Source organism: Syngnathus acus, chromosome 15 (genome assembly GCF_901709675.1).
Source record: "Syngnathus acus chromosome 15, fSynAcu1.2, whole genome shotgun sequence".
Lineage (NCBI taxonomy): Eukaryota > Metazoa > Chordata > Actinopteri > Syngnathiformes > Syngnathidae > Syngnathus > Syngnathus acus.
The window spans coordinates 2,041,792-2,058,422 of record NC_051100.1 but is presented as its reverse complement, the minus strand read 5'-3'; the positions used below and the strand labels follow the sequence as shown (position 1 = coordinate 2,058,422).

General features: G+C 46.1%; 1 protein-coding gene and 1 long non-coding RNA gene across 2 annotated transcripts in view; one reads left to right on the top strand and one right to left on the bottom strand.

The window, feature by feature from the left end:
* cdh11 (cadherin 11, type 2, OB-cadherin (osteoblast)) overlaps positions 1-16,631 on the bottom strand; it is a 46,642-nt gene that overhangs the window by 2,275 nt on the left and 27,736 nt on the right. The window contains exons 3-15 of the mRNA XM_037271166.1: positions 11,682-11,946; positions 11,308-11,447; positions 10,460-10,754; positions 9,534-9,653; positions 7,612-7,779; positions 6,394-6,581; positions 2,786-2,899; positions 2,581-2,720; positions 2,376-2,512; positions 1,380-1,501; positions 1,079-1,196; positions 349-600; positions 39-190 (exon numbers count right to left, since the gene is read on the bottom strand). Of these exons, the coding sequence (XP_037127061.1) occupies positions 39-190; positions 349-600; positions 1,079-1,196; positions 1,380-1,501; positions 2,376-2,512; positions 2,581-2,720; positions 2,786-2,899; positions 6,394-6,581; positions 7,612-7,779; positions 9,534-9,653; positions 10,460-10,754; positions 11,308-11,447; positions 11,682-11,808 (2,073 nt within the window). The 5' untranslated portion in view covers positions 11,809-11,946. The remainder of the gene's footprint in view (positions 1-38; positions 191-348; positions 601-1,078; positions 1,197-1,379; positions 1,502-2,375; positions 2,513-2,580; positions 2,721-2,785; positions 2,900-6,393; positions 6,582-7,611; positions 7,780-9,533; positions 9,654-10,459; positions 10,755-11,307; positions 11,448-11,681; positions 11,947-16,631) is intronic.
* Positions 8,868-16,631, top strand: part of LOC119134479 — a 181,058-nt gene continuing 173,294 nt past the window's right edge. Inside the window, exons 1-4 of the long non-coding RNA XR_005100348.1 lie at positions 8,868-9,035; positions 9,574-9,748; positions 11,033-11,079; positions 13,447-13,507. This is a non-coding gene — a long non-coding RNA (uncharacterized LOC119134479). The remainder of the gene's footprint in view (positions 9,036-9,573; positions 9,749-11,032; positions 11,080-13,446; positions 13,508-16,631) is intronic.

Below are 16,631 nucleotides of genomic sequence, written 5' to 3'. Positions count from 1 at the left end.
CTTAGTTAGGGTGGCATCGGGATTCAAATTCGGGTTACCTGCAGCGTGGCGATGTCAAAGGCCTCCGTGTCCTCCTCACCGCCGCCCTCGTCGTCGTAGGTGATGATGTTCTCTCGGATGTCTTCCTCCTCAAAGACGATCAGAGGCTCTTTCTTTTGGCGCCGCAGTGCCACAAACAACACCACGATGACTGCGGGGCACACAATCAAACTGTTGCTCCAGCAGATTGTAACCGAACCTCCGGCAGTTTAATTACGATGCAATTGTCATCCGAGGATATCTAATTGCGGTTGGTGGGCGGGCGGTTCTCTGTCGAGACGTAAATCGCCAGAATGTTTTCCGGCTTACCCAGGAGGATGACGATACAGGCGAGGATGGCGATGAGCGCGCCTGTGCTCAGGCCGGCGGGCAGCACGTAGGGCTCCACGTTGCAGGACAAGATGGTGTCCCTGCTGTCGCAGGAGCACATGCGCACCGTCAGCGTGCTGGTGCTGCTCATGGCCGGAACGCCGTTGTCGTTGATCTCCACCGGCAGGAAGTAGACGTCCTGCGTCAGACGGCTGAATCCCTTACGCAGCACGTAGATGCTGGCCGTGCTGTCTGTGTGGACGGAGGACAGATACTGGATGGTCAGCAGATGTGCTTTTTCTCAATTCGGGAATTGCATGCAGATGTGTGGAGTTTTGAATTTGGGTTTCAAGACAGGATTAGGAAACAAATACTTGAAAATGACACTAGATGAGCAGCTTGAATCCAAAAGGGCAAAGCTTCATTTGCTCAGATGTGAGCGGCGTCTGTTGCTACGTGCTAAGCTGCCAACACGTCTGTCTCGTGTCTTTGCTTCTATTTCATTACCACCATGGATTCCTTCTCTGTGTCCACTCGTTCGCTCTGGCTGTTACTTGAAGATTCTCTAGTAGCTTAATTCAATCACGACGCCCCCCCGAAGACGTACGGACAGATGGATCGAGACTACAATCTAATTAATGCGGCCCCCAGGATATGGAGCCATACTTGTGTGGACGTGTGTGTGTGTTGTGTGCAGCAGAAAGTTAGCGGTGATGCTAAGGTGGTTCACCTCTGTTGTCTTTAAGGGAGAAGTTGTGGTTGTGGGCCACCTCTGGCGCCAGGCGGAAGGTGAAATGTTGACGATGAGCCATCTCGTCTTTGTCGACTGCACTGACTGTTTCGATGACCTGCGATAGATGACACAAAGACAAATATACCGTTTCAAATTAGGGTGTCAAATTGGAATTGTGAATGGAAGGGAGTTTCACTGAAGGGTTTCTAGTGCAGTTCAGGTTTGAAGTGAGCCTTTGAAGCCTTTCAAATTAGAATTTGTATCTTCAAGTGGTTTTCGTGATGATCTCCATCCTTACCTTTCCCGGTGCAACGCTTTCACACATGAGCACTTCGTTGTTGGTGGCAAACTCTGGAGCGTTGTCGTTCCTGTCTTTCACTTTGATGTTCACGCGCACTTTGGTGTCCTGGTGGTGGCCACCTGCATACACATAAAAGATATTCCGTCAATCAAGCCCCGAGGGTGTATTTTGAGTATCCCACATCGGCACGGCTTGTAAGAGTGCCGCCATCATGCTTGCCGCTTCCTCCCACGCGTCTCACACAAACATTCTGAGCGGTTGCGTAATTAAAAAGCTTCATAAAGGATGCATCCTTGTTTCCTTCCTTCCTTCCTTCCACTCAATTTTCTTCCCTTCCATCCTACTTCATTCCTTCTTTCTTTTGCTACTTTTTGTTGTTGTTTTTACCTTCCCAGCACGCGTCCTCCGTTCTTAAAAACGTCCATTCAAAAAGTGTAGACTTCCTTTAGCACCATTGCACTGTCTATGACATAAATAGGACTGAGCCTCTCATTGACCGTTTTTTAGCACATTCGTTTTTTCAGGAACGGAAACTGCAGCTCAGTTTCTGTTGCGACTGGACCCTCTCATTTGAATTTTCCAGCACCCCGTCATTAGCAGGCTTCTACTTAGCTTCCCAGGGCCCCCGTTAGTGGTTAGCGTAGCCTGACTCTGCGGGCCACGAGCCGGTTTCCATCTGGCCGTCTGGCGTCGACAGCGCCGCGGGGAAACCGCACGGCACTTGGAGAGCCGGAGCTGCTGGCCGCGGAATGCCAGGGTGGGGCCCCTTGTGGCTTGGGGGGGGCGAAATACGAGGGAGCCGACTGGTCAACTTGGATTTCTGTCTTTGGTCTTTTCTTGCTGCATCGGCCATTTTTATTTAAGTCGTAGCTACACGACATGGATGTTTAGATGCATGACTTCACCCTGTGCCATTTTGAGAGTTTGATATGATTTTTCTTTTCTGTGCTGCACACTGGAGGAACTCCATAACCCCAACCACGCATGACTCACCAATCTCAGTGGCCGACACAGAGATGTTGTGCCAAGCCTGAGTCTCTCGATCCAACGGTCTGGTGGTAGTGATCATGCCATCCTCCGAGTTGACGCTAAAGAACTGCTCCACGTCCGTGTAACGCGGAATCATGTACCTGCGAAGAGGCGTTCATGAACTCGTAGTCCCAAACCGGCCTCCGATCAAACTGTGATGTCGTCATACCTGACTGGGTTGTTGGCAATGTCCGTGTCCTTGGCGTGGACGCGTCCCACCTGAGTACCAGCGGGGGCGTTTTCCTCCACCTCAAAGGTATACGAGGGTGCCACAAATACGGGTGGCTCGTCTGCATCCTCCACTGAAATCTGCAAAAGTCATAGCAACACGCATTTTAATCAGGTGATTCTTGAAACGGTTATCAAAAACGTACCTTTATCGTGGCCTCATCCTTATATGGCCCCCAGGCCAGGTATTGGGGATCCACATGCACGTTGTATCCCTCTACCTTCAGCGTGTACGACCGCTTGGTCTCAAAATCCACTCGCTGAGGACGACACACACAAAAAGAACCTCATCAGTTTAGTGTCAGCATTCCACACGTTGGACCGGCCAGTGCGCTGTCCTCATCTGCTGCTAGGGGGAGCTGTTGCTACACGAATGCAGCTGCTGCAGTCTTGCAGTGACTGACAAGCATGCGTGGGGAACCCCAAAATATATGTACCATAGTTATATAATACCATCCCAACCATCGAGAGAACACAATTGATTAGGTGGTAATGTTCTAGTCCAGTGTTCAAATGACTGTCATCGGCCACAGATTCAATTGTCCCATATTGAACAGAGCCGTGATTCAATTACTTTGTATTCGTGGGAAGGCACTGACGCACAATAGCCGATAACACTGAACGGTGAACTGTGCTTGGGAGGATTGTCTGAAAGAGGACAGGAAACATGTCTTTTTAATTGCTTTACATACATCGAAACGCTTCTTTTTATACCAATACTAAGAAACTGTTGTTATGAGTCCTTTTGCAACCTCAGTTTGAGCACCACTGCTTTAAACCTCGTCCAGGGCAAGCAAGTTTCAACTTCTGCATAGTCAGCCATTGCACGAAAACCATAATACGCTCTCGTGCGGTGCCAAGAGTACCAGTTTCGGCTTATCCGCATCTCTGTTGTCTATGTAATGACAGTAAATAACACTCTTCGCCGCATCAACCTTTCTCCCGAGAAAGCGGGATAATAACACGCTTTCTCCTCCCTCGACACCGTTTTTCCAGCAGCTGCGGGAGCTTTAACATGGCTGACGTCCCGGGTGAGAGCTTGATCTCCTCATCGGCACTCCGGAGCGTCGCTTAATGGAATCCCGACGGGAGGAGGCAGGCCCGTAAGTCTGCTGTGCATGTATGAGCGCCACACAAACAAACACAATTTAGCTGGTGTTAACGTCGATTAAAATGCTCGGCTGCGTTCGGAATAGTTTACTCGTAGCCTAATCATGCCATCTCACCGCCCAAAAAAAAAACACTGGACACCTAGCTTCCCTTTCTAAGATGCTATCTTTCAATGTATCGCGAGCGGCTCACCTTTCAGCCAATCGTCAGACACGGACAGTCGAGCACCTGTAGCCAAATGCGGCTCGCTGCATTAACCGGGTATTTTTACGAGCGGCGTGATGACAGCAGTTAAGTGATCACAGATTTAATTAGCGGCAGTACAGAACGGCGCAAAACATCTGTTCCGTCTCGACGAGCTGCCTGTCGTCCCCGACGCAGATGCGTCAAACTCAAGTGAACTTGTTGACTCGTAAAAGGTTAACAACGCGGAAGAGTTTAAGCGTTTAGTCACGGTGGTCTGATGTTAAAATGTAAAACTGAACCCATGGCGATACAGTAATTCTTCACACGGGATAAAAAATATATGCCTCCAAGTTTTGTCAATTACCCATCTACGTGTGTTGCGCCACCATTTGTGATCAAATATCTGCTGCTTAAGGAGTAAGAACACGGTCACGTAGGTGCTATTTGTTAGCCTGCCTGTGGTGTTTCTCATTATCTGTTAGCGTTAAGCTAGATGACCAAAAGTTATTTGGTTGTTTTAAACATACGACTTCCATTTCTCCGTTTAGTTTGACAGCAAATTTCAACAACCTCTTTTTATAAAATGATATAAAATGATACAATAATATAAAATTGTTGACTGTATAGCTGCCACACTAGCAAATCAAAAAACTTGCCATGTGACGACAAAGTGTCAAACTGTCTTTGGGTTTAACACAGACCCAGATCCCTACCTTTAAACAATACCCGACAGAACTTAAACGTGTCGGCGACAAACTCAGCGGGAAGCCAATGTCACCGAGGTGTCCCACTTCTTTCATTTTTTTCCCATCGCTTTGGTCACACTGGATCGCTCGCTCACTTTCATTCATGACAATATTCACAGTGACACACCCACAAACACACATACGCGTATGCACACACACACACACACACACACGCTTCTTAATATTCCACAAAGTGCTTTCGTCAGGACACAGTTGAAAGAGAATAGTTGATTAAAGCTCATGCCGGTGTGCGTGAATGTGTGAGTGGGAGAATAGAGATTAGTGAAGGCTTCTCCCGACGCAGGTTTCAAAGTGTTCAGGTGTGTGTGTGTGTCTGTGCTGCCTCTAGTGGCCAACAGGTGATGATTTCCCCTGAGAGGCATCAGGACTCAATAATCACGAAGCGGCGCATCAGAATCAGGACACTGTAATCAGATCGAGTCCAAGTGGGTCTCATGACGTGTGCAACTCTCACTCACTCGCACACACACACGCATAACCACGCACACTTCAAATCAGCCTCGGGCTCTGATGCCGTTATTACAAGAGTCGTAGTGAATTGGAATGAAGGATTTTTCGGGTGATTGCTTTGTGTCATCATCCAACACACATGCACACGCTTAAGTACACACTGAAGCTAAATGGATCGGAGGTGTCAAAACATTTTCCTCCAATTGCCGCGTACAGAAAATCTGACAAAACAATTCTTACTGAAGGATTATTTACGTGATGTGAAATTGAATATTGATACGTATTTATAATCGTTTCTTTGAACCTATGCATATTTCGTGACGCTCTATGTATTGCTAGTCATAGTAGACTTGGCTAGATTGGATTGGCAGATAATTGGCACATAATGCACATTTTGTGCAATATCGGTTATGTCCTAATTTGCACTCCTCAGTCCTTCAATTCCATCCATTTTTGCAGTTTCACGATTTTAAGCATTCTGCTTGATAGCCACAATTTCCTCTCGAATAAAACTCTGGATGCCACTTTATTATAGTCCACAATCTTTGTCTTAGTCTTCTTTCTGTAAAATGTGTCAAGTGGTTTTTCCAGCTTCCTTCTGACTGATAGATTCGATGTGGCATTTTTTTTTTTCTTTTCTTATTTTAAAATGGAAAATATGAGCTCCAAGCAGGACAAAAGGCTGACATGTGGGGCTCCTCCCTGGTAACCACACGGGAACGTCCAGTGCCTTCATCTTTTTTTTTTCTGTTTTTTCAATGGCCAGCAAGTCATCTCATGTGTCTTCTCGGCATTGGATGTGGTCAAGAGTCGCATTGAGCTCGCTCGCACAGCTGCCCGCCTCCACCGCACTTTTTTGGATGACGCTTGAACTCGAGGTTAACCACATCACCCCGACCCACTCAAACGGGTTCATTTGATTTTTTTTTTTTTTCTTTTTAAATTCATGCTCTCATTTCCTGATAGCAACGGAAAAGAAAAAAACTAAAGCCGCCGGAGTCTCAGGGTGGCGCTGAGCTGCTGTATCGAGACAAAAGAAGATTTGTATCAATCGAGTCGGGTTATAGACAGAGATTTTCCCACATACTGAATAAGAGTGAGCTGGCTGTCCAGCTGGACGGATGGCTTTGTGTTCTTCGTAGACAGGAAGTGCAGTTACTGGGCTCAAGTCTGAGTTGAGAACATTCTGACCTCCAAACTTCTTCTGTCCAAAACATTCTTTTTAATGGAAGTATAATTACCTTTTTGAGCTTGATGATGGCCTCCCTGGTCTCCGAGTCGGTGCTGAGCTCAAACATCCCCAGACCGTCTCCGTCCGTCAGTCGGTAGTTGACCATCCCGTTGTCACCCATGTCGGGGTCCTTCGCCTTGACACGGCCCACCTCCTCACCCTCGACTTTGTCCTCCGGTACGGCCATGGAGTACACGCCTGCAGGGAGGGGTGACACCAGAGTCCGATCGGATCGTGGTTTGTTAAATAAGACGAGCCTAGAAAACGCGATGGGTGGATCGATGGGGCCGGTAGATAGTTGAATCGATGGGTAGATGATGAGATGGATGCTCTTTGTCTCAGGCTCCGCCCTCTCCTGCAGGGCCAATACTCGCTCATTTGTATTCCCCTTGCCTCTCCGTTGCCCTCGTTCCACTTCCAAATCTCGGCATGTGTTCTTACCTCTCCTCCCTCCTTCGTCCTATTTCTCTCATGTTTACCTCCACCAGCAAAACATCCATTTGGGTTTTATTCATACGGAAGATCAACACTCTCATAGTGTGACATTACTAGCGGGATAAGGTGCTAACTTTACTATTTCCCAAGCACGGAAATCATCTTTTCAGGTCAGGATGTATTTTGTATGGCTGGATGGCGGTGCGTTTAGTTTCATTTTCCAGGGCGACAAGCTCGACGAGCTGCGGTGGCAGCTCACAAAAGGAGTTTGTCGAGTAATTGATACGTGCCAACAACGATGTGACGGATCAAGAGCAAAAGAAATTCTTCTTTTTCAGAGCTTTTTGCTTGGGCTTTTGTTATCGCCAGTGTAGCTGAATTGTATATAAGTCAAGTCTCAATGCTTGTTCTAAAAGAGAAATAATGACGGTGACGGGAAGAGAAACCGGAAAGTGGAGGATATTTTTATTTAACAAAAGAAAGAGGCAGAAAAATCCTTTATGATTGTCGGGGGGGAGAGGGTATTTTCGTTTTTTAGCTCCACTGCCTCTCTCAAAGTGCTAAATATGTAATCAGCGTCCTCATTGGCGCCATCTGGAATATTCTTTTCACAGGTGCTCCTGCTCGTACTTTCCAGATGCTCCGACTGGTGATATAAGTGTACACTGTAACTGCGTGGCGGTTTTTACGGCTGCTTTTCATGTCGCACTTTATCGCACACAGAAGCGAATTTGGTGACATGTGTATTCATAATATATCCTTGACTCAAAGTAAAAAAGTCACATGCACTCACTCTGCGGAAACTTGGGTGGGTTGTCGTTGACGTCGGTGAGTGTGATTTTGACTTCGGTGGTCCCGGACAGGCCGCCCATGTGGCCGCCCATGTCCTTGGCTTGGATCACCACATCATAGTCCTGCCGGGCCTCGCGGTCCATGTTGGGCAGCGCCGTGCGAATGATGCCTGCAGGTGTGGAGATGCGCTTTGAGAGGTCAACTTTTACAATCAAATCTGTGATAGCGGTTGACATGGGAGGCAATGGAAAATATCTCAGGTTTTTGTTTGTTTTTTTACACATCCCAAAAAATATCCAGAAAATGCCAATAAAGATACACGTTACCTACAAGGGACAGGTGAAAGAAATCCTGAAAAAAAATCTGAAAATATCCAAAGGTCAATTAGCTGGCCTGACACCAGGGGGGGTCCAAGCAGGGGGGGGAAGTGCCCCTGTGGCACGCCCCTCTAGGTCCGCCAGTGCTTCTCGGCAGGATTGATCTGATTGCTACCAAATATAAACCAGATGAAGTCGACAAATAGGTAAATGATCAATTTTCAAGTTTTCATTGCGGAATATGGGTGGAACATAGTGACAAATTTGGACTCAAGCTTGAATACCTCTGCATTTGTTGAACCAGAACAGAATCAATTGAGAAATTTGAATCAGGTTTGGCAGACAGATGGACCGTGTTAAATTGCCAAGCTACTGAGTTTTTATCGGTATGTGGGCGAAGCGTGGCAGCAAAGTTTGGTACGAAGCCTCTCCGTGAATTTATCCATTTCAACCAGGTATACTGCACAGATGAACGATGCTAAATTGCCAACCTAATTATTTTTATTCATGGTGGGTGGGTGGAGCATGGCAACAAATAAGACTTCAGCTTCGGTCATACCTCAACAGACTCCTTCCCGAGACACAACTGCTACCAAATTTGAAATCGGTGTACTAGACAGATGGGCAATACTTAACAGGAATGTTTTTGACTTTCGACCATGGGATATGTCCAGGCCAGGTTGACAAATTTGGACGATGGCTCCTCCATAAACGAAGCGTTAAAACGGTTTCTCGGCTCCTGTTGTAACTGAACAGACTTTTCCAAGGCAGTTCAATAGTTAGCACATTCAAACCAGGTGTACTAGACAGATGGTTCCTGCTAAAGTGCCAAGCTTTTCACCACCATGTGTGGGCGAAGCATGGTGCCAACGTTTGACGAGTCGCCGTGAAAAACGAAGCTCGACTAATTCAGTTTTATTCATTGCTTCGTTCTAGGATGACGAATGGAAAAAAGCAGGATTATTCGACAGAGTGCCAATCCACTTGATGCCTCGTTCCAGCGGTGAGGAAGTGATCGCATGTTTGATTCTTCACGTCTTACCCGGGGAACCAGGCCACAGCCGCGTGATCTCATAGCAATGGTTGACGTGACCTCCAGAAATCAAGTGTGAGATTATTTCTCTATATTTCAAACACTGATAATCTGCTGATGTGTGTTGAAGTTTTTATGGTCACGTCGGGCCAGCTGTGTGTGTGTGTTTCTGTGCGTGTGTGCATGTGTGACAGCACGTAAAGCTGATAATCTCCAAACCAATTAGAAATGTGAGCTTTGGATGCGCGCCAGTCAAATGGCCGACACCGCTCTGATTAGCTCCGATTTACTCTGCGCAAATCCACCTTCGAAAACCCGCCGCCACGGCAACCGCCTCTCGTCCCTCCCCCCCCCAACTCCCACCAACTTGATGTTTCTCCGTGTGAAGCACTGTCATCTCCACTCTGCGTGATCCCCGCACATCCATCCCGTTGTCACCTCGTGCTGTCCAAATGTCACGGCCAGGACTCGGTAACCACCAAACTGAGTGCTCTATTTTTTTCTCTCACCACTTTGGAGTCATTATATAACCGTTATCTTTCTTTTTGCAAAAAAATTCTGCAACCTTCTCACCTGTTTGAGGCTCCACTGAGAAGTACGGTTGTCCCTGCAGGATGCTGTACACCAAGCGGGCGCTGTTCCCGTACGTGGGGTCATCGGCGTCGGTGGCCGTTACCTGCATCACCGACGTACCTGCCAAGCAAAAACCCAGTTTGACTTCGTTCACCAAAAAAAAGGAGTTGTTCTGCACAGCCAGGAAACGAGCAGCGCTCGGCAACGTTTGCATGGTGAGCACGTCGACCGACGCGCAGCGAGCGGGACCGCTCGGCTGTCTTTGTTAGTCTGCACGCTGCTGTGTTAGCGGCACGCTACGCTGCGGTGTTCAAACCTCACTGAGGAATGAAAGAATTTGGATTCCAAGCAGATAGGACGTGGCAAGAGAAACCTGGAGGCTTGAAAGCCTCATGTGAAGGCCTACATTTAGTTTGAAAGCCTGAATTGAAACCATATTTGGAACCCTTCACCCTAGTTTAAAGCCCTACTTTTGAAACCTCAGGGTTAGCTTAGGGTTTTAATTTCGCTAATCCTGGCTCAAACCATCATTGAAAATCATTGCTCATGCCTGACTCGAGTGTTCAAGTTTCAAGCGGGCCGACCATCTTGAAACGAAATCGCTCAAACGTCCTTTCTCTGGAACGGCCAGCCGCAATTTCAGCGGCGTTAAGAGTCCCCGTGACCACAACCAATCCGGACCCGAGAGTCTATCAATATCGGAAGCTCTTAGTCTGGAGAGCCGCAGCCGCTTGATTCCTTTTAATGTACAGGCTAATGGCGCGGTTGTGTAGCCTGGCTTCCTGTGCTCGGGTTACCGTGACAATCGATCATTCCCGAGAAAGAACGAGCATGATGAGCTTCGGCGAATACTTCATTAACGTGCGCCACTCACTTGCTAGCTTTTGGACGTTGACCTTTGAGGAGGAGGTGTTTGTTTTACTCACCGACGTTGGACATTTCGGGCACCCTGGCGTAGTAGGGCCCGTGCAGGAACTCCGGCGGGTTGTCGTTGATGTCCTGCACCTTGACGATGAACTCTGAGGGCGGCTCCAGAGGCTTGTTGGTATCTCGATCCACCGCCTGCGCCGTCAGCGTGTACTGAGCCTGCTCCTCGCGGTCCAGCGTCTTGGTGGCATGGATGTTGCCCGTCTTGTCGTCGATGACAAAGATGGTTCCCGCGCCCTCGCCCGAGAGGATGTACTTGATGTTGCCGTTGCCCGAGTCCACGTCGGAGTGGAGCTGCGGGAGAAAATCATGTCACGCTTTGAGTGGAAGATGCTAAGACAGACTTTTGTGTATGTGGATTGGATATAAGTGAGATATTTAAAGGTGACATGTTCTCAGTTCTATTAAATTCTTGTTCTTTTACAAGCTCTGGAGCGTGAAATATGACACTCCCCACTTGTTTTGATTGATTCGGTTGTTGAGACTCGATGCCACCAATCACCACCCCAGGCACTAAACTTCAGTTTTTTTTTTTTTCTTTTTCTAACCCCAGTTTGTTTCTTTTCTTTCAGGCAACTTATATGATCCAATCACTGAAGCAGCAGATTCGGACATGACAGTAAGTACCTCAGTTGTGCATAAAAATCCAATACTCAACCGTGATCCAAGTTACAAAACGTATTATATATCGCAAAATGCAGAAATATCCGTCAGACAAAATCATTGCCATATAAATCAGCACAATATAAATCGCCGGAATTTGTCGCAGTTATAAAAGTTGAAATCAATGACGAGAATGGATTTCGCCACTTCCCCTCATTGGCATGTTGTCAGCGGCTCAACTCACCCTTCCCACCAGAACTGGATCTGGTCCTGTGTACTCCTCAATGACAAAGAACTGATTCCAGACCCAACCTCTTTTGGACCTGTGCAGCACCTGACCCTCCTTGCCCACCCTGGGCCGGTGTCTGTGCATCGACGTGTGACCTGCACACACACATTGCCACAAATTCACAATGTTTTCTTTCCAATCGGGATTAGCGCCCAGATACGTGTGGGTTGCAAGAAAACACGTCAATGGAAATCCCAGTTGGACATCAGAGTGAGAAAATGTGTGTGGGTGGCAAATGTAGTGTTTCAATGACAAAAACAATGGGAAAGTACCCCCCTCCCCTCCCGCTTCAGCAACAAATGTATTAATTTAACGCCAACATGTCGCACCTGCATGTCTATGTCTGTGGGGGCGATGACCGAAGGAGTCGTGCCCTCTCCGACTCGCCGTTGCTAGGCTACAAAGGGCGCAGAGTCCCGCTAACACCAGGAACACCCTCAGCATCATCATCGTCATGGAAGCCGACCGCTCTCTCTCTCTTGTTCCTCTCAGTGGAGCTCAGCCCCCACTGAGGTGACTTCCTGTTTGGCGAAGGGAATGTTGGGAGTTTGATTTCACGCGGGACAGTTGTCGGCGTCGTTTTCTCCTCCGAGCCTGGTGGAAGCAAACAAAATGTTGGAAATTCCGATGATGCTCAGTGTAAAGAAAGATTTCCTGTCTGATATTCAGCAGCCTTGTTATGTGACTCGCCTTTAATTAGCCAATCAAGGCTGTCTGGAAATTAATTAGCTTGAATTCATTTGGACAGGGATGAGTCCACTTGTGAAAATGGTGTGAAACAGCATGTCTGTTTCTGTTTACATGCTTTTATTCATAAAAAACATCAATCATAACAATATGACAGTGAAGAAAGTGGATGTCAGCGCTACAACATTCAAGTTGCCCTCCTCACCCCCATTGATGGTTCTTTTTATTTAAATAAATCAAACTTAATGAATCATTTTTAATTTTATGCTACTGTAAATCAATCTCGAATCGTTTTAAAGCACCGTTTATTGAGTCAATCATTGCCAAAGAAACTTTCCCTCCATTGGGGTCGTTTCATTGGCTGCCCACTTGATCACATGACCAGCCAAACTTCCTCTCTATAAGGCGTTCTGGGGTCATTTCATTGGCCCCCTGCTGGATCACATGATCAGCCAAGCAGGTAGCACCGACAATTAATCCTACCTGGGCTCAGGACTGGCTAATTATGCCTGACACTTGATGGATGGGACTTGTTGGAGAGGTATGTTTTAGGGAGGGAGGGAGGGGGGGAATAACCTTGAAAGCAAGAATGTTCTATTAATGACATTTCAAGCTGATTGTGCACCGACTAGAAAAGCCAATTGTATGAAGGCTAATGAAAGAGAAGAAAATAAGCCTTGATTGTCAAGCAAATTTCTACGCCAAACACTTCTCTGAGTAATTTCTTGAAGCCCAAACTGTTAATACAACTCCAAGAATCCCACCAACTTATTTTAATGTTTGCAAACTGTGCAGAATCTCAGTCGGCTGTCAAAGGATCAGCAGTGTGTCCGCGTCAATTAAGCGTCAACCAGATCCAAACATTGAAATTGACCAAACATTGCAGCGGTGTTCTTATTTTGCTTGGCTGCCCCTCATCTGTTATTCAGAAGCAATGTGCCGCTCTGATAGAGAAACATGATATCTTATAAAGAAGAGGGGGGGGGGGTCTGCAACAGTGTGACCCTCCAAATATGAAACTTGATAACACCACTGTTGAATTCATCTGTTTTCTCTGAGGACAAAAACATGACAGGAACATCTTGTCACACATTTTGGAACAGGTTGGTTTTACCTACCTAAATTTGGTGCATATGAAAAGACCCACAAAAAAAAAAAAGCCATTGTAATTGGAAGCTGCCATTTTGTGTCCTGCTCATAACATTTTTGAAGCGTATCTACTAGACAGGTGAACAACTTTCAATTGCAAATATAAGTTTGCACGGCATGTGGGCCGAACGTGACGGCAAAATTTGATGAGGTGCTATAAAACAAACTTTTGTGGCACCGCTCAGATTCCGCGCGGGGGGTGCGCACAAAGGCATATTCGTTTAAGTCACCATTTTGATGTATTTATTTCCTCCTCAGACTTGGCCAGAGGTGCAAGAAAGAGCTGGCTGTGCAGCAAATGAGATAACGACTCCCTCGGGTGAGTAAGCCCTCTTTCACCCTCCTACTTCCTGTGTCTGAACACATGACTCAAGAGTCGCATTAGAACAATAGACAAAGTGTGTGTGTCTGTATATATTTATATACATGTGTGTCCCTCGGGTGGCAAGAGTCACGGGTTGGCTGAGACGTTTGTGATTCATTGGCTAACATTAGACTCCACGCTGTTTTGGGAGTTTTGAGGGGGGGTTGCGACCTCGCTAACTGACACCACATGTGTCCGAACAAAGCTGGAAATTCACACGCCACTGTTTAAGCGACACGATTACATTTCAGGGTCAAGTGCGGGGGGGGGGGGTTGCCCAAAGTGCGCCTCAGCCCCCATGTACCAGATTTACGATGTCACGGCAAGCCGGTTTAATAAATACGTATTTTAAAATACTTCCCTGTAAGATTAAATGATATAAAAGTACTTTTTTGCCAACTTGCTTTTTTCAGGTCAGTGGGCTGCGTACACAAGGATTATATTGTCTACATGTGCTGATCCACCATTTGTGTTTAAATAACTATTGTTTAATGCGTAAAAGGGACATACAGGGACAAGCTAGTTTCATTAGCCAGTCTCTGGCTTTTTACATTATTTGTTAGCATTAAGCTAAGCAGATTTGTCCAAAGTGAGTGGTTGTTTTAAATACACATCGTGTAATTAATCAGTTTAAATTAGGTTAATAATGATCATTTTCCCTTGTTAACATTGAGTATCTAGCACCAGTCCTGAAAGTAGTGCATTTTTCAAAAAGACCACTGAAATGCAAATTTTTGTTATTACCATTTCCCGATCCACGTGCGAACTCGGACTCAAACCTCCTCACCAGATGTGAGCTCTATTTTCTCCTGTGTTTATCCCACGGATGAAATACAAACAAAAACAAAACGAGGTCATGTGAGGGTTATAATGAGATTTTCTGTTCCTGTAGAGGGGAAAAAGTCTCTCTCCAAAGCAAACTCTCTCGAGTTTGTCTGTAAGGCTGCAGATGCACAAAGCTGTAGAATTTATTTCGATTTTGTACCTCCAGAACTTTTACTTGGCTTGATCGGACACGATGTGAAAAAAATAGGAGTGATGGAGAGGGGTGTGGCCAGTCAGAGAGCAGGAAAAATTAGACATATTGAGAAGATTTCACAAAGGTTTTCTGTCACGTTTACCATTTGAATACATGAAGGACATCATCCTTTCATTATTTGTCCTTTACAGTGTGACTTCTATGTTTCTTTTGGTTTCTCGCAATCTCATGGATTCTCGTTTTTATACATGTGGGTTCTCCAGGACTGTACTCTTGATGTTTTCATTATCTGTGTTCTTGGAGACGCTTCTTTGTTACTCACGCACACCCACACATAAGAGTTCACCCAGGGTGACTCATTTGCATGGAAGTCGAGTAAAAGCTTGAAATTTGGTACACAATTTAGTGCGAAACTTAACGCCTAATTGCTTTTCAATTGGGTGACCGGTTGTGTGTGTGTGTGTGTGTGTGTGCGTGTCTTGCGATTAAAAAAAAAAAAAGCTTCTAAGTGTTCTCAGCAGTCATGTAAATTAGTATTAACGACCTAATAGCGCCACTGAAACACCACGTTAGTGTGTTTGTGTGTAAGCATATGTACAGTACAGGTGTCCATGACTGTATGTGTGTGTTACATTGTGTGTGAGCATTTGCGTGTGTGTATTTATCTGATCAGCACGGAGGCATTTGTGCAGCTCAAGTGCTAATTAGCGCCCACAAGCCTCCAGCGTTTGCAGGCACAGTCACACATGACGACTGTAGTACTACATTAGCGTGATGAATGTAAATGTCGTGGTCGCACAACCATCCGCTTTGCTCGGCCATTTGATTCATGTTTGTGGAGTCGCCCACGCTTTGATGCACGTTCCGCGTCATTGAGCCGCTCGCTCGCAATCTTTTATCTTTCGCCTGGTCTATTGTCATTTACTCGTGTTTTAGGATTGCCATTTTGTCCTTGTCTGTCGACAGTGCGGTTGCACCTTCTTCTGTTCTTTTTTGATGCCTTTGCCTTGTGTTGCAATTTTCATGTTCCCGTAACATTACCGATTATCATCAATTCTTTATCTCCTGCATAGAACGACTTAGATTAGTTCTGTAGTGATGAGCTTACGATGTCACGATGAACAGGTGTTATACCGCCCCCAGGTGGAAAGACGGGCACACGAGAAGGAACAGCACAATGGCCGTTGAATTTGTTACAAAAACTTTCTATTTATTTAAATGTAAAATAATTTGAGATATAAATGCTTTGTGTTAGGATTGTGGTCACAGAACTGATTCCACTCATATCTCAAGGCATCACTGTTTTTGTGGTGCCGCATAATCCGAAAATGTATTGACTAATAAAATCTTATCTTGTCCTAGCAATACCATTAGCTTTCTTTGCCTGCCAAAAACCAGCCAGCCTAATGCTAAAACACAAACCGAACCGCCATATTTTCTGCTTGTAAGCATTTTTGCAGTTTTGCAACACTGCTCAATGGAACGCAGAACGATTAATCAGAATCATTTGGAAGTTTATCTGGTTTTCTTGTTCGAGAACATCGTGATTGTGACTCAACTGCGCGAGCAGCCTCATGTTCTCAATTATGTGGCCATCATTTAAAACAATGAATGTTCTGTTCCAATTACCCCTTCACAAACATCCAAATGCGTATCCCGAGCTTCCTCTCTACCCGATTTGTCCTCTTTTCGGAATTCCAGAAGTTTTCAATGGCCGTCCAAATGAGATGCATCCGAGCCGGAGGGGCGAAACAAAGCCGTCGCCGATTAGCCCGTCGACCGACGCTTTTGGCGCACTTTAACGACTTTCTCCAGCGTTTAGCCCTTTTAATTACCATTCGCTAATCTCCAATGTTCAATTTAAAATGGGGAAAGAGGGTGTTGGTTTGCGCTAATGTCACAGCCGTGGTCATTATTGACTCAAATAGAAACTCGGAGGGCACCCTCAATTAACTGGCGTCTTAATGAATACTCCTCACGCCTTCACTTCGGCGCCATATTTCTTCACTTATCTGGCTTTCCTTCGCTCTTTCTTCTTCTCTGTCACAGCTCAGTAGTGTCTGCAATGGCAATTACTGACTCGCAGTTGAAATGACACAA